Consider the following 25,145-nt stretch of genomic DNA (forward strand, 5'->3'; position numbering starts at 1 on the left):
ACGCAATTATCCGAAATTATTTTGGAGAGCCAAATTTTTCATAGTGGTCCTCCAGGTAGAGCTCCGGGCACCATAGTGATCTCTGTGTCATCTCCAATATTGAGTCGGCTGTCGAAGTGCTAATGTGACTAAAATTTTGCCACGTTGGACAGTTGCAATGGCTAGCTAACGTGTACTCATTCCAATTTGTATCTAATTTGGTCCCTACCCCCAATTTATAACCCTAATCTCAAATTTGCAAAGGCTCTATCTATGCTTTTCTTCTTCTTCATCCGTCGACAATGTCTTAGCATTATATCTGACCTTGCCACTCTTCACCATACCATTGACAACATTGAATGCCTCATCTGACCATCCATTTTGTGCATATTTAGCAATCATAGAGTTCCATGAGTAAGCATCTTTCTCAATCATTCCATCAAACATCTTCCTTGACACACCCATCTCCCCACACACTACAAGAAAAACGCCGAAAATCGTCGGATTTATTGGCAAAAAAATGAAACTAATCCAACGGTAATAAGTTTGTCATCAGATTTTGCATCGGATTGGATCTGACGGTATAAATCTCGACGGTAAATTTTTACCGTCAGATTTTCTTGTCTAACGCTAACTTGCGATAGAATTGTCAACGAAAATTAAGGTCTGGGATCGAAATTTTGATAGACATTTACCGTCTGATTAATTCCGCTGGTAAATGTAGCTCCATAAATTGGGGATGCGTGCCACGTTACCATCGAATTTTTTTCCGGTGAATTCGACGGTAAGGATTTATTATTTTTTGTGATTTTTTAATTAATTTTATGTTTTCCACAACTAGTAGACAAATTCTAAAAAATTGAAACCAATTGTATTAAATTAAATAATTATTCGAATAAAATGATTATTCAAATAACAAGTGTACAAATAAATTATTATTCAAATACAAAGAAATAAATGAAACATTTCAAATAAAAAGTCCTAAACACTAAATGTCATGGATGTCGTCGTCGTCATCTCCTGGATCTTGATGAGGCGGTGATGTCTAAGCCCCTATAGCAGTGCCATTGGCTCCCATCTGAGACTATAGTAAGTTGCCACTTAAGCTTCTATCTGCTGCAGCCGCTCTAGTTCCCACCTCCACTGCAGCTTAATGTTATCAATGTCCATTACGTATGTGAGGATCTCCTGATAGCTTTCCTTAGCCTGCTGCAGCTCCTGATCCTTATCATGAAGTTCGCGGGCTGCCTCAAATCGAAGTTATCCTCGGGATCGACAGTACGATTAGTGACAGAGGCGGACACAGGCCCCAAGCCGGAGGTGCGGAGGCTACTGGCGAATAATGAGCCCACACCGTAGATGCGGTACTTATATGGTTCAAATGCGGTCTCGCTCCAAACCGCATCAGGATCGACGGTTGATGTGGCAGAGTGGCTTCCATCCTCCCTACTCCCCTGAGAATGCTAAGTTGCAGCATCTAGTCTCTGTGTGTAGGACTCCTGTGTAACACATGTTATTATAATTAGTATGACATTAGTACAGTTAATTGAAATATTTAAAATCACAACTTTTATACTCACATAATGATCATGAGACCGTTGATAAGCAAATCTCTCCTTGTTCTCCTTCAAGGTGTGGGTATACTTGAAGGTCTCAGCCATTGTTGTCTCGCGTTCTAGCAACTTAGACTACGCATGTTGAAACAATATGTTACAATTACATTATATATCATATATTATACATGACTTAAAAACAAAATGAGAGAAGTTGTATATATACCATTCTGGCCTTTGTCTTCATGAAAGTTGTCGAGCCATCGATGTACTTCGGCGACCTATCCGATGCCCTGTTTACTTGATTTGTGAAACGGCGATGCATGAACCCCTCATCAATCTCCCAGTGAATGAACAAGGCCTTCTTGACGTCGTTGCAGAGCCAGGTGGTGAGGTGGTTGTGCCTTTTACGCTTGTCCTCCATCATTTGCTGTAGCCGCCTGCCCATCCGATGGTTGAAAATTTTGCAGATGACGGCATTGTGTTGTATGTCCCATATAAATTTCTCCTACACAAAAGAAACATTTAAAATTAATTAATCGAAACCTAATGTGGTAAGCAAAATAAAAGATATAAACCAAATAATGATTGTGAATGTTTAGTTTTTACCGCCCACTTCTGAAACCATCGGTCTCTAATATCAGCTGGGGCCTTCTTATAGCTCGGCCACGGATGGTCGTACATCATCTTGATGACGTTAGTCATCTGCTGAGTACATGCATTGTTGTTCAGCGCAAATCTATCAATGATTCATAAACAAACCAATCATAAAGTACTATTAGGATTTATGTTTTTTTAGAAATTTTGACAGAACTCCCCTAAAACTCGGATTTAACCACCCTTCAAGGATTCTACCAATCACAACAGTCCACCAATCTTTCCTCAACATTCATGAAACCAACAATTTTTCAGGAATTAATTCATCATATTTTAGGAATTAATTCATCATATTTCAATTTCACATTTATGAAACCAACAATTCACACATTTAATCTTCATTCACAGCCACAATTGAACCAGTTCTTATCAAACCTATATTAACAAACCTAAACCAACCTAAATCAAACCTATCTTAATAAACTAAATCTACTAAAACTAGAACATTGAGTTAACCAAAATAAGCTCACTAACTAAAATGGTTTACATCTAAAAGAGTTAAAATAGTACTCACGTCAAGGTTCCGTCAGGCCAAATGGTCATCTGTGCGATGGGAGGGGCTGGATGGGCATCACCTGGCTGGGATCTATGCAATGATTCCGGCACCACAGTGTCTATCACTGGAGGAGGCGTGGCCGAGGTAGTAGAGTCCTAAGTGGATGGAGATGGCGTCGTCAAGGTGGTGGGAGGCACGTAGTTTGGGTTAGGGGCCATGATGAACATCTGGTCCACTATACCTATCGCATATGACACAACTACAACCACGACCATGAGGTTAATCGTCGACACCTCTACCTGTCGTCATGTCTACAAAGAAAATACCAATAAAATTCAACATCAATAATCATATTAATAAAGAGAATACTACTTAATTTTTAAGTTCAAATCAAATAATTAGCAATAAAACTCATCACATCAACAACAAAAAATCAGAATAAAGTGAAAATTAACAACAAATCAACTATAACCATTCAAATCTAAAGGTCGTGAACACAAGAACAGAGACAACACATTACAACTTCAGCAACTACAACAAATCCTAATTAGAAAATTAAATTCAAAAAGTGAAATTTATCAAGTTAAGGCCTTTCCAAACAAGCAACAATCAAACATAATTAAATATTTCAGCAACAATTTTTTGTAGCAAAACCATCCTTAACGCAATGAACAAACATAATTAATCATTCGACTAAATAGTTTCAACAACATATCCATCAACAACAAAGGGAACTCAAACATTTTCAGCAGTCTCACAACCTAGTAACTTATTCTAACCTATCTTAACCATCTAAATTCACTAAAATCAAACAATTCAAGCTAATAAACTAAATCAACCTAAAGCTAATACTAAGTAGAACAGAATTGAAAAGGAATTTAATGAATAACCTGAAATGTAGAAACAGGAGGGAAAAAATAGAGAAGGGGAATGGAGGTGTAGTGGTTGGTCAGAGCATTGGAGGTAGGGGCTGAGCTTTGCGAATAGGGCAAGAAGCAGCTCATGGATGGTGGTTCTGACGGTGACAGAGGTTCTGGTTTGCGAAGAAGAGTGGTGCGGAGAGGCTAGGTGGTGGTTTGATGGTGTTCTGGTGGAGCCGAACGGTGAAAAAAATGAAGAAGAAGAAGATTGTGGTGGCACTGGTGGACGAAACAACGCTGGTGGACGGAGCGGTGGTCGGAGACGAGAGGGAGCCGAGAGGGTTAGAGAGAGAGAGAGAGAGAGAGAGAGAGAGAGAGAGAGAGAATTCAAAATGAGAGAGAAGAGGGTTTGCGCTCTCAATTTAGGGCACTATTATTGTCGGATTTACTGGCGAATAAATCCGATGGTAAAGCTTTACGTGTTACCAAAACGACTCATTTTACTAATCAAGGTCACCGTCAGATATACCTAAACGGTAAATCCGACGATAATAATCATGCCAATTTTTTTCTTTTCTCCCTCCAAATATTGCACGTGGATTTTCCGTCAAAAAATAAATCCGAGCTAACTTACTAACACAACGAATTCATTTTAAATTCCACCGATAAATCTATTGGTAATAGTGCTACTAACGTACGACCATAAATTCGATGGTACATAGTATTTTTCTTGTAGTGACACTTTGCATAAGCATCCATCAACGTGTTCCCAACCCCCAAACACCCGTTGAACCCCCTCTTAATCACAAAACCATGAAGGCCTTCAGTAGTTCTCTTCTGGCGCACCCGAGAACAAGCTGAAAGCACTGAACCTACAATTATCGGATCCACAAAACCATCCTCCTCCTCCTGAACACACCCCACATTCTCACTCTCCTCAACTAACAACTCCTTAAACAAGCAAATGCCCTCAGCAGTGCAACTATTTTAGACATACCCGACAATAATTGAAGTCCAAGACACTACATTCCTTTGGAGAATTTCGTCGAACAATTTTTGAGCATCTTCCAAATGGCCACACTTAGAGTACATATCAACTAGTGTTGACGAAACAAAGAGATCCGATTCAAAAGAAAAGACAAAAGCCCGTTGATGGGTCTGTTTTCCAGTGCAAAGTTGAGGGAGCAAGGGAAAGTGTTGTGGTTGGGAATAAGGGAAAGCTTGCACATGGAGGAGAAGGGCGGAGGGCCTAGAGGGAGTTGCCGCATCATGCAAGGTCGGCAATGAGGGAAAGCAAATGATATCCTTTGGTCCTTCAGCATCGTTGTAGTTATCGCAAGCTATACAGTTCAAGAAACCAAATCCTGGAGTAGCTCCATCAATGAAGAAAGAAAGAAAAAAAGAAGAAGAGGAAGAATGGCAGTGAAGAAGATGACCGAATGTATTTGTATTTGATCACGCTTTCTATTAGCAAAAGAAATCTCGAAACGATGTTGTTTTGGGATTGTTCAGTGTGGTAAAATTTTAGCCACGTCAGCACCGGAAATGACACAGTGATCACTATGGTGCCGGAGTTCTATCTGGAGGTTCACTATAAAAAAATTTGAATCTCTAAAACAATTTTAGGTAATCGCATAAATCTCAGGAATTATTATGGGGATTTACCCTTGTGTGGGATGATCCCACTTCCAATAGCTTCTTTGATCGGAAATGAGAACAAACCAAACTTTAATTAAGCTTGTATTGTTGATTCTGCTTGCATCTACTTATGTTGTTGCTGTTTTAGTTAAGCTTTTGTCATGCCTATTTGGTTTTGGACAGTTATTTAATTTATAGTTTTATACATATGTTAATAGTATCAATTCAATTAGGTATCCTTTAAAAGTTGTACAATATTCAGTCTTTTATTACAATAATTAAAAAAAATAAAACAAGCACATCTAAAAATTATAAATAGATTTAGTGTCTTTTAAAATTAAATACACATTTAAAATATAAACTAAATAAAGCTGAAATTTAAAATTTTAATTTCAATTTTAAATTTATGTTTCAAATTTAATATATTTAATTATTAATATATTACAAGTAGCATTTTCCATCTATAAAACCATTTGGGATCAACACCTCTCAAAGTCGCTGCATGCATGTAGATCCAGATAATGGCAAACACAACACAGTTAGATGATGAACACCCTTTTCACTTCCCACTAGCAAACTCTAAAGTGCTCCCTGACCCTCCAAAATTCTTCTATGAAAACCTTCTCGCTTCTCTTTTGGCTACAAACTCATTCTTCCAGAACTTCCTCCACAACGATGGCAACATAGAAGAGTATAGTCATCCTTACCTCATCAAATCCTCAGATTCCTTTGTTTCTCTCTACTACCCTTCTCTCTTTGTCTCCTCTCATTCCATGCAACAAGTCTCTACACTTGATCTCACTATCTCTTCCTCAAAAGGTTTTCATTCTAGCCATGTCGCTGTTCGTCTGCGCCAAAAATGTACCTAAAGTTTGGATGGGTCTTTGTCCATAGAGTTTTTCTTTGCGCATTCTCTGACACAATTGCTTTTCTTATTATTTTGTGTATTTATAAGTTTTTTACATGAGTTTTAGATGTGTTGATAAAATATTTAGATTATATTCTTATAATTTTAGATGTGTTTATGTTGTTTATTATGTTCTTATGTACATATATAAGTTTATAGTTAATTTTGGATGTGTTTATGTTGTTCATTATGTTCTTATATATATATAAGTTTTTTTTACATGAGTTTTGGATGTGTTGATAAAATATTTAGAATGCATTCTTATAATTTTAAATGTGTTTATGTTGTTTATTATGTTCTTATGTATATATATAAGTTTTTTTTACATGAGTTTTGAATGTGTTGATAAAATATTTAGAGTGCATTCTTATAATTTTGGATGTGTATTTGAGTTTAATTTTTCTGTGTTCAATATGTAATTTAGAATTACAATGACAATAATTTAGATGTGTTAATACATCATTTTAAATATGTTTATGTTGTTTATTTAATTTTAGATGTGTTTTTGACATGAATTTTGAATGTTTCAAAAAAAATAATTGAAATGAATTTACTTGATTTTGAAAACTTCATTGATTTTTTAAAAATTAGTACACGAAAAGTTGTTATAAATTTTATAGTTTGGTTTGCAAAAAATAATATATCGTAAGTGGTTACAAATTTTATGGATAATAGGTTTCCCAAAAAAATAGGTTGATGTCATACTACAGCACCACCAACTATTACGCATAATAGTGATGGAACGGTGACCACTGTTTTTCAGAGACATGGAATAACCAAACAAACTTCACTGCGAGGATCATCTTTCAGAAGAATTAATATGATCTCTCCTATTCAGGTGCAAACAACTTAGTACCAACATGATCCACCTGTGCATTTTTTATGAGAACGAAAAACCTGTTTATGTTTCTCATATAAATGGCCACTTCATTTGGGATGTTAATTCCTCTATGTGTGATTCTGATTGTGACTGTGTTAACCAATGGAGTGACATTGATGATGAGGATTATGATAGAAGACGAAGGAACAAGAAAAAGAAAAAGAAGTTATTTTTAACCCCTTGCTCCTTTAAAAGACCTGAGCCTCCTGATGATGATGAAGCAGCTCTAATGGTCAAAGAGAGATCAATACTCAGGAAGACAAGATTATCCAGAAAAGGCTCTATGGATTATCTTTATCAGTCAGTCAATACTATCCCATGTATTGCCACTCTCAAATCATATGAGGAAGAATTCCCACCTCTGGTGACCCAGACTGATGAAAAGAAAATCACTAGAAGACCTTATGTGATTCCTCAATGAATTACTCCACATGGACATCAAGCAACAACTCCTCAAGAGGAAGTACTTAATTAGCATACAGACAATGCAGTCATCCAAAATAAAGTCTTACTCCGAATTGATCACACCTTTGACACTCTTGTAGAAAAAACTGAAGGTCTTTCAGCACAAATAGGCTCCGTGGCAGAACAGGTTACTGAACTCAGAAAGCGACTATCTGAGCAAGCTTTTCAACTTGATCAAGAACTCAAGACCTATATTGATAGTAGGTATTTTAGCCCAGAATTCCATAAGAAAAATAGAGAACTAGATCAAGTCAAGGCTCAACTTCGACAAATTGAGATGGACAAAAGCAAAGCAGTTGTACCCCAAGCACTGGCTATAGACCCATTATCCATGTATCCTAAACCATATTCTTCATATTTACCTGTTTTGTTCCCTCTAACATATTCACCACCAGAAACCCCAGATTATGATTCTATTTTCAAATCCACCTACCATTTAGCCAGACAAGCAAACACTAAAAAATCCATCTCTCCCCAAGGGCGGAGTTATTCATCTCAGTCTCAGCCTTCTCATCAACCCAACCCTAATCCTCCTTAGAAACCATGAAATTTTTTTAGAGAAGAAAATGTTCCTACAAAAGATAAAGGCATCAAAGAAGGGTCACCTGCCCCAGGACGATCAATTAATATGATCTCTTTGGACAATCAATCACACAGTGAAAAAACCACTGAAGAATCTGAAGATGGGACTGCTGAAACCAGTGAAAAGACAGATGACTGGTCTGAAGAAGACTACAAAGCAGACCTTTCAGCAATAGCCATGGTCAACCCTGTAGAAGAAGAAGAAGAGGAAGAAATAACCTCTGAAAGAGATGAACCAACAGCTTAATCTAGCCATACACAGACAGGGTCCTTTGAAGTTAAAACTTCTAACAAATGGTTCACCTTTGAAGATATCCCACCAGCAAGGTACAAAGAAAGGTTAGATGAATTCAGTGCTTGGATTGAAACCACCATGGCCAATCCAAACCTTTCAAGCAGACAAGTCCTTGCAGATTTCATAAATCGGATGACTGGCAACCTCCAAGAATGGGTGAATAACCTGTCTGAGTATGAAAGACTCCAGCTCATCAATGGTACCTCTTCACAGTTTCTAGGAATAATACACCAAGAATTCCTGGGAGACATTACAATCATTCAGAAGAGGAATTCTCAAGAATACTTTGAAATGAAGTGTTGTTCACTCAATAGAAAGGACTTGGAGAAACACTACAAGAAAATGGCTGCTAAATATTATCCTCTTGGAGGAAATAATAATCCGCCACTTAAACAAGTCTTTATCGCATCCTTCCCCAGATGAACTCCAGCCAGAGCTACACCGAATGATGATGGCTCTTCGCAAAGAAGTGGCTACCACTACCATTGGAGAAATATACCAACTTGCTCTAGCCGCTCTTGACAAATTGTGTGAACAACAACAAATGTTCAAACAGCTCAGTAAAAATTCGAGCAAACTCAAAGGAGCATATAATAAATCTTATCTGAAGATCATATGCAAGGAGCCAAGCACATGTGAATGCAAGCCAAAGAAAAAGACCCATTGGCAATCACCAACTAAAGCTTTTCATCAAAAGGCATTTAGAAGGGGAAGAAGGAAGCAAAAATACCGTTATTTCAAGCGAAGGAAGCCCCAAACTAAGTCAAACAGATGTTTCATCTGTGGAAAACAAGGACATTTTGCTAAGTCATGTCCCCATAAGACAAAAAAGGAGATAAAAATGCTTCAGTCCTTAATGGATGCAGCTTCCATTGGAGATGAAGAAGATCTTGAATCAGTATTTGAAGAACAAGAAGTTAAAGTTGGAGAAACTGAATATGTTTTCCAAGATTTTGATTCAGAAGAAGACCTCCCACCAAAGAGATCAATCTTTTCTATATCCTCCTTTGCACCACCCATAGCCTCCATTACTACAAAATTCCTAAAGGATCAAATTTCCCAGAAGAAGAACTTGGATACCTTGGATCCTTAAGAATGAAACAGATTGATGGTACTCCTCATCCTCATTTTGATTTAAAGGTCAAAACATCCGTCTATGACCAACCAACAAAAGTTGTTACATTGATGGATACTGGATCTTGTGCCACGGTCCTAAGACCACATGTTTTGCCAAAAGAAATGTAGGCAACTTTTTTTAAAAGGTTCACAGTAGCTGTTTCGAGGGTTACCTGAAACTGTAGGTCGATCTCGGACGAGATCTTCTGTACTGGTCGGAGTTGTTGTGTCCGACTTGTTGGACTTGGTGGTGGTGCTGATCCTTCGTTACCAGAGGGTGGTGGTACCTGCAAGGGACTCTGATGCTTAAGTTAGCAAGGGTATTAAGCAGGTTTTTAGTAGAATCAGAGTATGAGTTATACTTGGGTGCTACAGTGTATTTATAATGGTGAGGAGTGACCTTCTTAGATAAGATAAGTTAGTTATCTTATCTTATCTTTTATCTTTTGAGTGAGGTCTTCTTATCTTCAAGGGAACCACCCTTCTACCTGTAGGCTTGAGCTATCTTAGGTTTTGGGGCGCGGTCCTCCATTTGGGCCCTTTTTGGACTTTCCTGGTGATTTGGCCGAGCTCTTTGAGAAGAGGTCGGATTTGTCCTGACCTGAAGAGGTCGGTCAACTTATCAGTAGAACATCCCGGGTCGGACAGCTCGACCCAGGGTATGAACAGTGCCCCTGCTCAAGCTCGATCTTCTATTTGAGGTTGAGTCTTCAGTTTTAGGACTTCGATCCTTTTATGGTGAAGCCGGACTCGAGCATCTTATCGACTTCTTCCTTGTAGGGTTCTCCTTTGAATGCGGAACATTTTCTTTTGAATTTTTACTTTTGAAAATGAACATCTCCTTGCTTTGGGAATGCGCGAGGGTTTAATAACCTCATTAATGCTTTTAATGTTCCGTTTCTTTGTTTCATTTTGAACTTCTCACAAAAAATGGTTTCTCTTCCCTGTTTCTTTGCTGTAACTTCCTCCCTCTTTCTTGCTTTCAGTTTTTGCCTGGGACTTGCATTTTGGTTTAGTAATCCATTTCCTTTTTTTTTGTTTGTAGGATTAGTTGGCCATGTCTTCTCGCAAAAATATTGTCGAGGCATCTTCTAAGGTTCCTGAGGGGATGTCCGACTGGTTGGACTCCCTTGGGTTGCTGTGTGTATCTCTAGCTAACTCGGAATTCTGTGTAGAGCTTAGGAAACATCATCGAATATGTAGTAGTGAGAATCAAGAAAGCAACTATGAATTGGTAGCACCTGATTCTGATGAAAGGGTCTGCTTTCCTGTTCCGACCCAGGGGGAGCGTCCCTTCTTTTATGCATATGATTTCTTCTTTAGCCAGATGAACTTCACCTTTCCCTTTACTTCTTTTGAGACCGACCTGTTATGGTCTTGTAATGTAGCCCCATCTCAGCTTCATCCAAATTCTTGGGGTTTCATTAAGATTTTTCAGTTAGTTTGTCACGAATTTGGTGTTACGCCTTCTCAAACTCTTTTTCTGTATCTGTTTGTGTTGACCAAGCCTGGAACTACCAAAAAGAAAGCTTCTTAGATTTCTTTTAGGTTTTCTCAGGGACATAAAGTTTTTTCCATGTATGATGAGTCCTTCCGCGATTTTAAGAATTACTTCTTTAAGATCCGAGCTGTTGAAGGAGCTCGTCCTTTCTTTTTGGATGAGAATGGTGAGCCCCGTTTCCCTTTAGAATGGCAGAAGAACATAGTGGTATCTAGGTACACTTGGGAAATGTTGGACGAGGTTGAGCAGGCTTTTGTAGCTGTCTTAGAGGATATTTGGGGGGAGCCTCCCCATCTTGAGACCAAGAAATTTTTGGAGGATCCGTCCCTAATCCGTACTGTGCTGGGTATTATAAATTGTGTCCCTTTTGTTTTATTTTCTACTTTCTTTTCTGGCTTGTAAACTGCTCTTGAAGTTCCCGAGAACTTTTTCCCTCATTATGTCCTCACTAAACGGATCGTCCTCCCCTAAGGGTGAATCTTCTCGGTCACTACGAGAGTTCCGATATTTAAGGGAAAATTCTAGCTTCAAGAGTTTTTCTTCTAACTCTTTTTGTCGCTCTATTTCTTCCCTTAGGTTTCTTTCTGCCTCTTGTTGTCGTTGTAATTCCTGTTCTAGCTGCTCCAGACATCCTTGGTGGCCGTGGATCAATCCCATTAGTTTAGTTGCATGGGGGTGATCCTTCCTTTCTTGATTCACGCCCTTCAGAGGAATTTACCTTTGGATTTTTTTATCCCAGAGGTACCCTCTTTTTGTTGGTCATTCGCTTCTTGGTGGAAAGTCATGTCTGCCTCATTGTTTCCTGTGTTCAGATTTTCTTGTTCTGAATCGGTCGTGGCGTGGCCATCGTCGGGTGAGTTGTTCGCCATTGACTGATGATCTCTCAGGTCCCCGACAACAGCGCCATGTTACGTTGGGTAACCGGAGATTGATGGACTGGACTCGCGAGGTTGGCCCAATCGTCTTGGGAAGAAGGCCTTTAGGCTTGGTCTCGCGTTTGAGGCCTTCGTCCGACTTGCGTGTATGAAAGAATGGGGGTGGTACCTGCAAAAACACTCCAATGCCTAAGTCAGCAAGGGTCTAAACAGGTTGAGAGAGTATAAGAACTTCGAGATATTTGAGGGTTGTCAGTGTACTTATAGGGGTGAACCCATAACCACCGTTGGAGTGGTTCCACCTTTTAAGGAGGATAACTTTCCTTTTATCTTAGGGAGGTTGAGATTTACTCGTGGAAGTGGGTTGAGAGATTTTAGGGGCAGTTACTTATTTGAATAAGTGTTATCTGCCAGCTAATCTGACTCCAGACTTCCTTTTAGTGGAGTCTTTGTAGAATCCGGCCTCTTGGAAGGAGGTCGGTTGCGTGGGGAGGCTAATCTATGGATCGGGCCTCTTGGCCTTATTTGGTCCTAGGCCTTAGTGTTCGAACAAGTATGAACAATTACTATTCAAAATCTAATAATAAACAACAATAATTCTTTTATTTCTAATTTAACATGAAATTTTTTAAATTAAGTAAAAATTAATTAACTAACCTCCTTATAAATGTGTCTATTAGAATAGATGAAATCGTCTAGTTAATAAAAATGATCTATTTTGTTTAAGATTCTATTTTCACACGATCATACAAGTTCTTTTAAAAATTTTTGAAAGAAAAGATTTGAAATGGTAGTTCGTCACCAAGAACCATAAACATAAAGTTCTCTATTCAATACAAGGTTAGATGAATTAATGTAACCCCTTCTCAAGTTAGGTAACTGAAAGTAGAAGGAAATTAAAGCTTCACATAAGTGGTAGGAGCCTGCTACAAACTACTCTTTTCTTTCTATACTAATTTGTGATCGGATGTTTTGAATAATTCCAACCCTACTAAATTATTTTTGGCTTTAAAAAATTATTTGTGATTTGTTGATTTAAATAATATGATATAAGATTCAACAAATTATGTTTAAAAACTCATTTCGTACCAGCTTGCAACGAATTATATAAAAATAAATCAAGATATTTTTTTGGTAACGGAAATAAACTAAATAAAAAAAACAAAACAAAATAAATCAAGATATGAATATATCAAACTTCAAACGAGGACAATTGATTAATTTTGAGTTGAAAACATTTTATTTATAACATTTGTTTATTATATTGTTTATAATATTCAAACAATATAACATGTTTAGAATGCTAATTATTTTTTATATCATAGATGAAACTGTGTAATACATTAATATAAATTTAAATTGGTGTATTCCATAAGTGTAATATACAATATAAATTGCGAGTACCAATTTATATGACAAAAGAATTTATAATTTATGATTTTATAAATTAAAATTCTTTTAAATTAAAAGATTTAAATTATGACTTACAATTTTAAATTATTTTTTGTTTTATTTAAAATCATAATTCATTATTTTTAATTATTTTTTTAATTTTTTTATCTTATTTAAAATCATTACATTTGTTTGTATCCTACATGCTTCTTGTATCATTATATTATATCGTAATATTAACTAAAATTGCACTAAACCGCTGCTATTTCTAGCAGTTTACGCACGTCTCCTAATATACATAAACCGTTATTGCGAGTTGCGGTTTATGGCTAAACATCAATAAACAGAAATCGTGACAGCCTTTAGCCATTTCTGTATTCCTCTATTTGCATGTAATCTGCGGTTAGCTATAGCGGATGATGTGTTTACATAAACCGCTACAACCAATAGCTATATATATATATATATATATATATATATATATATATATATATATATATATATATATATATATAAGAATGCAATTGCTTAAATTTAAAAGACAAATAATTTATTTATATAAATTGTCCTCATTAATATATATAAATTTTTGTATACACAAATTTTTAAAATATAGTATACAAATTTTTGCATGTAATTCTTTAAAAATTTGTGTTATAAATCAAGATTTTTGTACTGTATATTCAAATTTATGTATCGTACATATTTTATTTTATTAGTGAAGTATATAAATTATTATATATAGCACACAAATTTTTAAAACACATCACATAAATTTTTGCTGCTTCAAAATTAAAGTATTGTGTATCATTTGTATTTTAATTTTTCGAATAAATTATAGGAGAAGAAGAAGATAAAGATGACGAGAATGATAATGATCATAATAAAAGAGGATGACAAAAAAAATTTAAATAATAAGAATAAAAAAAATGACAACGGTGGCAAGGCAAAAAAAAAAGATGATTCAATTTTGCAAAGACTACCTTGTAGAATTAAAAACTTCTAAAATAATATGTAATTAACGTAAAATTTTAAATAAAATACGTAAAAAAAATTCACTACAATACAGCGAAAAATCAAAAGAGAAGGAAGGAGGCGTCGAAAATGAGTAGTTTATTAAAGGAGAGAAAACGAACGTAATAAAATAGAAAGAAAGTGACTTGTGGGTAGATTTTTATTTTTAACAGTTTAGTTGGACTTAATTGAAAAAGATTAGGACATCTAGTATTTTTGTAGTTGTAGTTTAAAATTTGAAGAATTGTTCTAACAGTAAGGGAATATTATTATTATTCCAAGACAGTAGGTGGTCAAGCGAGGGAAGAGAATCGTGTTCAGGGGGAAGCTCTCGTCTGAAGAGGACGGCCAAACAAAAACTGTGCTGTGCTGTTCAAAGAAAATAAGATAATAAAAGAATGAATTCAATTTCGTTGAAGCAATTGCATACTGTGAGCTCCCCTTGTCCCATTTATACTTCAAGGCAAAAACCAGTTCTACTACGATGCGTCACCAATCCATTCTCCACTCCTCTCGACTCTCATCTACCGACTCCACGTCAACGTCCCTCCATCTTCCACTCCTTTCACTTTACAGATCGGAACCCCAATCTTCGTCTTCCATGCGCACCTCTTCACTCTTCCGATTCGCTTGCACCCGATCCGTCTCACCCGCCCCAGGTTTCAATTCTTTTGTTTGTCTCGTGTATTTATATCAACTACTTCTTGTTAGGATAATTTTCCGTGTATTGGCAATTCATGACAATACGTATTTAATTTTCTCAGGCAGTGAAGCGAAATTCAGTGGCTATTGTGGACATTCTGAAGCAGGCAAATTCATTCCTTCCTCATGTAGTCCTTGGCAGCACGCTGCTAGCTCTAATCTTCCCACCTTCATTTACCTGGTTTACCACCAGGTCTGTGCATCCCAAATCACCCTTCTATAATTATTTGCATTTTGCCATGTATCTCTACGAAACCTAATTGTATAGACGAATAACGTTTTTTCCTTTAAAAAGTTATTTATTTCAACCATTAGTCCATTATTTGTTTTTTTTTTTTATTTGCAGATACTATGCACCTGCACTAGGGTTTTTGATGTTTGCAGTGGGGGTAAATTCAAGTGAAAAGGACTTCGTTGAAGCTTTTAACAGGCCAGTAGAAATTGTAGTTGGTTATGTTGGCCAGTTTGTCATGAAGCCCCTTCTAGGGTATCTGTTTTCCTTAATTTCTGTAACTGTATTTGGTCTACCAACACCCATAGGTGAGGATGGGCTATCTTAAGATTTGGAAGACCTGATGGGATATGCTTTCTAACTTCTGGCCATAAAATGAATCAGGCGCAGGAATTGCATTGGTGTCTTGTGTTAGTGGAGCGCAGCTCTCGAATTATGCTACTTTCCTCACCGATCCACAGATGGCACCATTAAGCATAGTTATGACATCCCTGTCTACTGCATCTGCGGTTTTTGTGACGCCCCTGTTATCGCTTTTGCTCATTGGAAAGAGACTGCCTGTAGATGTAAAAGGAATGGTGTTTAGCATTACACAGATTGTGGTGGCTCCTATTGCTCTTGGCCTGCTTCTAAACCGGTAGTTATATCTATAGTTTTGGATAAATGTGTTATTCTCTATGTTTTTTCAAAGAGTGTTATCTTTCTTACATATTTGTTTTGACAGCTTCCTTCCTCGTATCTGTAATGCTATTCGACCGTTTTTACCTCCACTGTCAGTATTTGTGACGGCTCTCTGTGTTGGAGCTCCTCTTGCAATTAACATTGAGGCTGTTAAATCCCCATTTGGAGCTTCTATCTTGTTGCTTGTTGTTGGTTTTCATTTAGCTGCATTTGTAGTTGGTTATATCTTAAGTGGATTTGTCTTCCATGATTCTCCTGATGTAAAGGCATTGCAGCGAACAATTTCCTTTGAGACAGGTACGAGTTTTCTCTATATTATTTCATCAAGTGGTTGTCTTGTCGAATGTTACTGCTAGTAACTTCATTCATCCAACTGCAGGAATGCAAAGTAGCCTTCTTGCTCTGGCCCTTGCTAATCGATTCTTCGAAGATCTATTAGTCAGTGTGCCTCCTGCAATTTCTGTAAGTCTGGCTACCTTGTTAGACTCCAATTAGAGTAGTTTCTTTGTGCAAGTTAACTATTTAAGTAGTCTCTGCCTTTTTTTTCTCTTTTGCATGTATGTGTTTAACTGTTTATACTTTCTGCTGTTCTGCATGAATGACATATTATTTAAATGTCTTTATTTAGTACTTACTCAAAGCAACCAAGCTTATTGCTTCGTTGTGAGAAAATCTAGAGCTTTTTCTTTTTATTAAAAGAAAAAGAAAAAACTGATGCAACCATTTTCGATAAGTATATGCATTATTGTATTGCAATATAAGTAAGCTAATTTTGCTTGCAGACTGTAATAATGTCTTTGATGGGATTTTCTCTTGTGATGATTTGGGCCAAGAGGAAAGAGTAAGAGGCTGATAGTAAAGCAGATGAAAGGTATGGTTTGGGGTATGTACTGCACATTTTTCAGGAGGCACCAATAGCAGCCGGAGAAATGTCATTCAAAGCATTTTTAACGTTTAGCTTTGAAAGTTTGAGGGAAATTTTCATGTAAGAAGGTAATTGTTGGTGCAAATTGCTTAGTAGAGATCAAAATTGAGGAATCAAGTGCGACTGGACTCAAATATGCCTTTTGATTTAAATAATCGTGTCTCATTTTGATTCTTTCTCTTATGTTGACTTTAGGAATGGACGAAGGAAACCCTTCACTGGTAGGTAGTTTATTGCCGACGAACCTTATGATATCCCGGGTCCTGGAGACTACTTTGCAGTTTTGCATTGTTTTTTTCTTTTGCAACACAACACACTCGCACGCACTACACTACATTGGTTCTTTTTATCCACCAGTGGGATTTTTTTTTATTTTTTCGGTCAAGTCCACCAGTGGGATTTGAAAACCAAGCCTCCAACCATACATTTTTGTTTCGATTCTTTTCATTTTCTTTTTGGGTACAGTTTATTTTGGACTTGCTATGTTTGTTTTTGGGTACATTGATGAACAGGAAATTGAGACTTCTAAGTTCTAAGAAAAAGAAAATGATCCAAATAAAGGGGAAAAAAAAACGTCCCATTTCAATACCATAAACTAAAAAGGGAGAAAAAAAAAGTAGGTTCTGGTTCCTAATTGCGTGAAGCTGTTGCGATAATTATCTGTTGCAATTTACATATATACCCCCCAAAAAAATATATCTATTACAAATATTAGATATGTCTAAAATAAGCACAATATTGTATTTATTGGATGTGTCATATTTTTATAAATCATTGGATTTTATTAAATATAAATCAAAAGCTAATATAAAAGAAAAAGTATTGATAAATTGTAATAAATATAGAATATACTAGACGTCACGAGTACATAAATAAATAAGTAATTAAGTATTTTTTTATATACAATATTCTAAATATAAAATATATAAATACAAAAAAATTTTAATTTATTTGGATCAATTATCATGTAATAAATTTTTTATAATATTAAAATAATATTCTAAACTGCAAAATAAAAATATTTATAAATTGGCTTTTTCAATTTTCTTTAGGATTAATAATTCTCCGTGTTGAAATTTTTAATACATTTTTATAGCTAAAACTTTCTAATTAAATTATACAGTATAAAAATTTGATAATTATATTAATTGATACTTTTCAATTAATATTAGTTTTTATTTTTTTATCGATTCACTATTTTATTGGCTAATTATTGATTAATAAGAATAAAATTAATTTCTCAAGAAAATAGAATAAAATACTCAGCTACAATATATGATTTTTTAATCTACAAATGAATAATAGATTAAAAAACAAAAGAAAAAATGGAATTAAATGACTTTTTATATATTCTTCAATATCGCTCACATCATTGGCAACAATTATCATCGTCTCCACAAATACACAAATACACTCTTGATTAAAATATTTTTTCTCCTAAAAACGCAACTCGCAGCTTTTTAAAAAAGTTTTTGACACATTAAAAAATAAAAACACAACATGCATTTGCGTCCTTAAAAAAAATCTAACACCCCACAAAATGTAGGTTGCGTTTTGTTGTTTAAAAAAAAATAAAACGTGAAAACAATAAAATAGAGGTTGCGTTTTATTATTTTGATGAATAAAAAAATAAAAAATAATTAAAAGTGGAAGTAAAAATGATGATATACAGTATTATTGATATATGGCGTGTAATCCACAAATATGGATCTGTCATACTGCAAAACATAAGTTATGTTTTTTGTGAGACAGAGAAAACAAAAACTGCAGTCGCTACAAAAACGCAGCTTGCGTTTGTCAGGAGAGTTATCTAGTACACCAAATGTGTCCCTCTTTCGTGTGTATTTGGTATAATCTCTCAATATCTTCTATAATCTTAACTTCACTTAATCCGATTTTTTTTTACACAAGTAATTATAAAAAAAATTCACAACTATAACATTTATGGAGGTTTTTTCACTAAAATAAAATAAAAAAAATTATTATTTTTCCAAGTATGATTTTTAAACTTTAATTCTCCAAATACTTAAGCTTTACAATGGATAATGGCAATTATTATCATCTTCATAAGAGTACACAGATAACAAGCATGACTTCTTCAATATCGCTCACATCATTGACAACAATTATCATCGTCTCCACAAATACATAAATACACTCTTGATTAAAATATTTTTTCTCCTAAAAACGCAACTTGCAGCTTTCTAAAAAAGTTTTTGACACGTTAAAAAATAAAAACACAACATGCATTTGCGTCCTTAAAAAAAATCTAACACCCCATAATGTAGGTTGCGTTTTGTTGTTTAAAAAAAAAAATAAAACGTGAAAACAATAAAATAGAGATTGCGTTTTATTATTTTGATAAATAAAAAAATAAAAAATAATTAAAAATGGTAAAACACAGATTACGATTTATACTAATATTATAGCAGTAAAATTTTTGTTCATCCATCTATTTTATTGCATTACACCATTATTATTTCTATATAAAAAATGAGCCGCAATTTACATGTAAACCCAAAGAAAAGAACTATTTATTACAAATATTTATTATTCTTTAGGTAAGACAATATCCTTTTTAAGAATCATAATCTAAAACTTTTATACCCAACCTTTCACTTGGTTTTTAATTTGGGTGAGGACCTTTTACTTGGTTTAGCAATGATTATATTATTAGTTCAACAGATTATGCATTTAATGTCAATACCTTTTATCTTTTTTCTTTTTTGTTATAAACCCTGAAATAGTTTATTTTTGAGTAAATTATCATTTTTGTTCTCAATAATTGAGATAAATTTTAAAGTTGTCGTTAACGTTTACATCGTTCTATTTAAGTCTCTAACGTTTCAAAATTAATTTAATGTTATTCTGTCGTTAGAAATCTGTTAACGGAATTAATAACAGAACAAAATTGAAACGATTTTAAATATTAGGGATAATTTTAAAACTTATCCCAAACATCGGAGACAAAAACACTTTATTCTTTATTTTTCTTTTTGGTCAGGGCCTCAGGGGTATCCTCAATAGTTTGAATGTCCTATACTAGTTTATTTTTTGGTTAACGTCCCATACTAATTTTACTATTGTTTTCGGCTGTCCTTGTTTTTGGACATCGTGTTGGGCTACCTTCAATAGGATGCACCTCCAAAGGCCCAATAAAAATAGGGTTCAAATCCGTGGGCGCTAATAATTGGGCTTATCTTTTAGGCTCAAAAGAAAAATATTTCCAACCATGAACAACAAAAAAGTCTATCCGAAGTGGTGGTTGGAAAATTGCAGCGGATAGCGTTGTGGTGTTGAGTCGGAAAATTGCAAAGATGACGGTGGCAAGCTTGTACTCAGGAAGAGGTTGGTGTAGAGCGGAAATCCCTGTTCCGTGGAGCTCAAGATCCAGTTGCAGTGAAATTAGAAAGCTTTTGAAATGTGAGATAATTGGAAAGGCTGAACGTGAAAGCAATATATTAAAATCGGTGGGTGTAGTTGGTGTTGGAGTGGGTGTGTTGCAGTTTGTGAGTTATGTAGAACCCGCGTTTTCTCTGCCGTTGCAGCTCCATGAACCCCCCAACGCCCTCTCTTTGCCCACGTGGGCCGTTCACGTCTCCAGCGTCGCTGAATGGTCCTTCTCTCTCTATAACAGACTCTCTGCTTTATCATTCATGCTTTCATTTTGCTTCATTATATTGTTGCTTTTCTGTTTGAAGGATTATTGCCATGGCTTTGGTCTGGCAATACGGCGAAAAATCCGGTCATCAAGCCTGGAAGGGCCTTTCTTGGGGTATGGTGAGTTTTCCTTCCTTAATTTCTTCCTTTTATTATTAATTAGCTTTATTTGTGTGTATGTGTGTGTTTGTTCTGATTGATTGGTTCTAGGTACCTCTTCTTGGTGGAGCACTTTGTGCATGTACATGGCATTTCTTTTATAACTCTGAGTCCCTCGAGGTAACTTCATTATCTCAAATTATTATAATTTTAGGATTAATGAGTTGTGCACTCGTGCTCTCAAATTCATTCTATGCAGAAGTCCAGTTACATTGCTACAAAATATTTCTTGCTGCATAATAATAGCCATATATGTTCCTTCACTCCGTGTTCCATTTGGAATGTGAATTTTATTGAAATAGATTGAACATACAAAATGAATGAGGAGTTCTGTAATGAGTTGCAGGTATTGGTGGCACTTCAAGCGGCACTTACCGTTATTGGTAACTTCACAATGTGCATTGCTGCTTACAGGATATACAAATCGTCCAGCGAAGGATCCAAGAATTTTTGAATGAAAAAGTATGTGTATATATACTTTGAATGGAAGTCCTACTCTTCTCTTGTGCTGATTCTGATGGCTAAACTATATCTTCCATGAACATGCTAGAATAATCCCATAGGCAAAGGCATAGAGTTCACATGATTACTTGAACTCTTTTCATTACATTGAAAAATAAAGCTTTTCAAAGCTACAAGTTTGCTCAGTTTAAGAATCAAAACACAGTACCTTATTACTTGTGAAAGTATTTTAGTAAAGATTTTACCAAGGTATTAGTTAAGAATTGTAAATAGAAAATACTCAATAATAATCATTACATTTGAAAATTTCAACATGTATTTTACATCTCTAAGATCAGCTTTGTGTGTGTTTAGATAAACTACAACTTACTAGGATAGTGACTTGGGTAAGCTTTTGTAGAATTCATTCTAAATAAACTTTATTGGAGAAATGTAAAGCATGTGTTATATATTGAAGCAAATGGCATTTGCATGCAGCCTTCCACGAGATCAAGTAAGCAGAGAAGTCCCCTCTAAAATGATTTGAAGATGTGGTCCGTTCCTTTCATAATTCACATGTCATTTTTCTTTTCAAAGTAAAGGCATCCCATCTTGTCTACTCTCTAAAAAGTCCATGCCACCCCATAAAGATAATGAAAGCATTCATAATGGCTCATCAGTCACAAGTCAAAGTGTCAAACTTTGATCATCCACATGGACCTAAAGTTGCTCTCTCACTGCTCCCCTAGTTTCAGTACTAAAGTTACATCAATTGTGGATTTGCCCATCCTTTTATTTATTAGCAAAACTTTGACTAATCTAGCCTCCTCTTATTGTTATTATTAGTTAGTGATGATGTTTAAGATCTTATTATTTGATCACTTGGTTACTTAGAAAACACATGCATGCTAGCCATTGAATCTCAAATGGATCTGTTTCTCTATTAATCCTATTTTGGCTATTCCTGGCTCCTTGAATTGCAATATTTTATTTTGGAAACTAATTAAAGGAGTTGGCCTAATGTCGTGACTGTATAAATCTAAGGATGTTTCAAACTGAACTTTATTGATATGTATGTACTATAGGGGAAAGAAAAAGCTGGTGATGTGTGGGTTCAATCTAATCGTTCAAATTTTTTTAAAAGCAAATATATATGTCAAACAAAAAGGGGGAAAAAAGGATTGAAATAGAGCATATAACAAGTGGAAAAAGAGATTAGATAAGCATTGAGAAAAACTGAAAATTGATGCACCGAAACAAATTTGAAAAGCAGGATAAGTTTGTTATCAATTTTATCAACAATTGTAGGTTTCAATTATTCACTTGCTTTTTATTTGAAGTTTGATATTCATATCGATCTATACGGTAATGATCATAGTGTAAAATATTTTTGTACTCTTTTATAACTATTATAAAATGATTAGTACTCTGGATGTCATATAATGGAATATGAAATATTATTAATTAATGGAACATGAATTTCTATAATGTGTTTATATTAATTAATAAGTGGGTTAGGTATATTTACTATTATTTAATTCAAAATTTTCATTTATATATAGATCCTAAAGTGAAGGTTTTAACACACTAAAAATAATATGTTGCATAGCAAATATATAGTTATTTAGCTCAAGTAGTTTTTTGACTTTTTTGAGAAGAATATTGTATATGCAATATTAGTGTGAATGTGTTATATTATATTGAGTGATACATATTGAGAATTAATAACAAAATTTTTTTATTCTCTTATAATTTTTTAGTTTTAACGCTATCCATTCATCTTAATTTCACATGTTATAGCACAAATGTTCTTAAGAAATTTTAGTTATGTCAAATCTTTTTGTCTAAAATTTGTACTATTTATTTTTGGAAAAAATTATTTATCATGAATTGTAGATGCTGAAATTCACCTTGACTCAATGGATCTTGATAATTTCATTAAGGCAAACAATAATACAACGCTAAAGGATCACATTATGGCAATGATTTTTTTTTTTCGTCGTCATTTTAACGAATGATTGTAAAATGAATATCCTATTATAAAAAATCCAGCAGAATTATGAAAGAGGCTAGAGAAAAAATATTATCACAAAAAATCAATGATTCTTTCAAATGCCCAAAATGAATAGTTACATTTACAGTTATAGGATATTAAATCCATTGTTGAATATAATTATGAAATGTCAAAATAACCTCACAATTAAAATGTGTGGGAAAAATGCTACTGATAAAAATATGCTGGAGAAAATATTTTCAATATTTCATGTCTCGGATATGTTCCTGTAACAGCAATATCGAGAGAAGAAATATATAAAATATTCTGAATAACATGTCTTCTTGTAGATTGGTCATGAAAAGTTATGAAATTTACCCCTATAACTCTGCTCTATGTGTGATACGTTGTAATCCTAAAAATGATAAAGATCAATATTTCAATAATAAATATGACAAAAAAAAAGAAGAAAAAAATTCTTCAATAATAAAAATTTCTATAAAAGGGAGATAATAAAGGAAAGAAAAATATACACAATAAGAATATAGAAAGAAGATATCATCATTATGGTAGTAAAAATCATTAGTCACGTATTTGTCACACGCCAAATCACTTGGTTAAATTTTACGAGTCATTTTTAAAAGGAAATGAGAAAAAGATAAAAGTTAATTTTATTTCAAAAGATGTTCTTACCACAACTCATTGTGATGTGTATGATTTCTTTAAAAATGCTTATGAAAAAAATATTGGTCATTTAATCAATCATAAAAATGTTGAATAGTTTTTGATATATTAATATATGTTTTTATTTATTTATATTTGAATGTACTTTGAAATTTATCTTTCTATGTAAGTTTTAAAGAATTAATAGATAAATTTGTACTATTATAATATATGTACAATAAATAAAATAACTATGCAAGTAAGAATATGATTTAACTCATTACATATATATGCATTAACAAAATGATTGAGTTATGAATTTAAAAAAAAATAAAAATAGATCATATGTTAGATTGCATTTTCAGATTTTTTTTTGTGAAGAAAATAATGAAGGTACAAGAAGAAGACATTTGTTAGCGAATAATGTAAGTACACACTATTTTCAAAAGCAAAATTTATTTTGCTAACCTTGTACATGAAGAGGCAAGTATTACTACCACTATTAGTACAAGTGAAGAACTGTTATTTTATTCTTTAGACAAACAAAACTCATTATAGATAATGTGTTATTATTTACAAAATCTCAAAAAAATTTGTTGAGTTGTAAAGATATCTGTAAGAATGGATATCATATTGAAATAGTAAATGTGGATAAGAATGATTTCTTTTGTATTACAAGTTATCATTCAAATAAAAAAAAGTCATATTAGAAAAATTATCTATACTTTTTTTAGTATATATTATACTCATATTAGTACAATTGAATCACATATTATAATAAATCAAAAGTTTATAGCCCAAATAAATTCACCATTTGTATGACCGATTAGCTCACCTTCGAATAATAATGATGTGAAGAATCATTGAAACCTCACAAGGACATTTATTGAAGAAGAATACGATTTTTCAATCCGATGAGTTATGTTATGCTACATGCTCTCAAGGAAAACTAATTAAAAGGTCATCAGTAGCAAAAATTGAATTTGAATTTTCTGAATTCGTTGAGCAAATTCAAGGTGATATATGTGAACCAATTTATCCATCCTGTAAATTTTTATATATTTTATGGTCTTAATAGATGCATCTTTTAAGGTGGTCTCATGTATGTTTATTATCATCTCGTAATTTGACGTTTGCGAGACTCCTTGTGCAAGTTGTAAAATTAAAAGCACAATTTTCAAAAAATAGAAAAAAAATTCACTTTGATAATGTTGATGAATTTACTTCTCAAATTTTTGACGCTTATTATATGATCAATGGTATACATATTGGAAATCCAATAGTTCATATTCATACGCAAAATGGGCTAGCATAATCATTTATTAAATGCCTCTGACTGATTGCTAGACTCATACTTATGAGAACAAATCTTCTCCTTTACAATTGACTTTGGCCAACAACCAAATATATATCATTTGAGAATATATATGTTCTAATTGGTCCACCTAATCGCATCAAAATGGGTCTACAAAGAAAATT

General features: G+C 34.1%; 2 protein-coding genes and 1 pseudogene across 4 annotated transcripts; 2 read left to right on the plus strand and 1 right to left on the minus strand.

The window, feature by feature from the left end:
- Nucleotides 1–246: 246 nt before the first annotated feature.
- LOC112803286 (pentatricopeptide repeat-containing protein At3g26782, mitochondrial-like) lies at nucleotides 247–5,691 on the minus strand (annotated as a pseudogene).
- Nucleotides 5,692–14,342: 8,651 nt separating this feature from the next.
- Nucleotides 14,343–17,382, plus strand: LOC112800862 (probable sodium/metabolite cotransporter BASS5, chloroplastic). Of its 2 annotated transcripts, XR_003201535.3 has the most exons (8): nucleotides 14,343–14,869; nucleotides 14,975–15,105; nucleotides 15,259–15,452; nucleotides 15,529–15,781; nucleotides 15,869–16,122; nucleotides 16,205–16,287; nucleotides 16,608–16,818; nucleotides 16,946–17,382. XR_003201535.3 is itself a non-coding variant. In XM_025843279.3 (7 exons), the coding sequence occupies exons 1-7, from the start codon at nucleotides 14,609–14,611 to the stop codon at nucleotides 16,668–16,670; spliced, it is 1,239 nt and encodes a 412-aa protein (XP_025699064.1). In that variant the 5' UTR covers nucleotides 14,343–14,608; the 3' UTR covers nucleotides 16,671–16,924. The 2 variants fall into 2 exon arrangements, 1 of the variants encoding a protein (XP_025699064.1); XM_025843279.3 differs by lacking the exon at nucleotides 16,946–17,382 and having other exon boundaries at nucleotides 16,608–16,924.
- Nucleotides 17,383–19,957: 2,575 nt separating this feature from the next.
- Nucleotides 19,958–21,971, plus strand: LOC112800863 (uncharacterized). 2 transcript variants are annotated; one of them, XM_025843280.3, is made up of 5 exons: nucleotides 19,958–20,366; nucleotides 20,452–20,530; nucleotides 20,621–20,689; nucleotides 20,916–21,031; nucleotides 21,509–21,971. In XM_025843280.3, exons 1-4 carry the CDS (start codon nucleotides 20,068–20,070, stop codon nucleotides 21,021–21,023), a joined length of 555 nt encoding a protein of 184 aa, XP_025699065.1. In that variant the 5' UTR covers nucleotides 19,958–20,067; the 3' UTR covers nucleotides 21,024–21,031; nucleotides 21,509–21,971. The 2 variants fall into 2 exon arrangements, with proteins under 2 accessions (XP_025699065.1, XP_072092822.1); XM_072236721.1 differs by having other exon boundaries at nucleotides 19,979–20,366; nucleotides 20,452–20,525.
- Nucleotides 21,972–25,145: the final 3,174 nt, after the last annotated feature.

This window comes from Arachis hypogaea, chromosome 5 (assembly GCF_003086295.3).
Source record: "Arachis hypogaea cultivar Tifrunner chromosome 5, arahy.Tifrunner.gnm2.J5K5, whole genome shotgun sequence".
NCBI classification, from domain to species: domain Eukaryota; kingdom Viridiplantae; phylum Streptophyta; class Magnoliopsida; order Fabales; family Fabaceae; genus Arachis; species Arachis hypogaea.

Coding starts and splice junctions, on each gene's coding strand:
- LOC112800862 (XM_025843279.3), top strand. CDS start 14,609: ATGAATTCAATTTCGTTGAAGCAATTGCATACTGTGAGCTCCCCTTGT. Junction 14,870..14,974: donor ATCCGTCTCACCCGCCCCAG/GTTTCAATTCTT, acceptor TAATTTTCTCAG/GCAGTGAAGCGAAATTCAGT. Junction 16,288..16,607: donor GTGTGCCTCCTGCAATTTCT/GTAAGTCTGGCT, acceptor TTTTGCTTGCAG/ACTGTAATAATGTCTTTGAT.
- LOC112800863 (XM_025843280.3), top strand. CDS start 20,068: ATGACGGTGGCAAGCTTGTACTCAGGAAGAGGTTGGTGTAGAGCGGAA. Junction 20,367..20,451: donor GTCTCCAGCGTCGCTGAATG/GTCCTTCTCTCT, acceptor TTCTGTTTGAAG/GATTATTGCCATGGCTTTGG. Junction 20,690..20,915: donor ATAACTCTGAGTCCCTCGAG/GTAACTTCATTA, acceptor AATGAGTTGCAG/GTATTGGTGGCACTTCAAGC.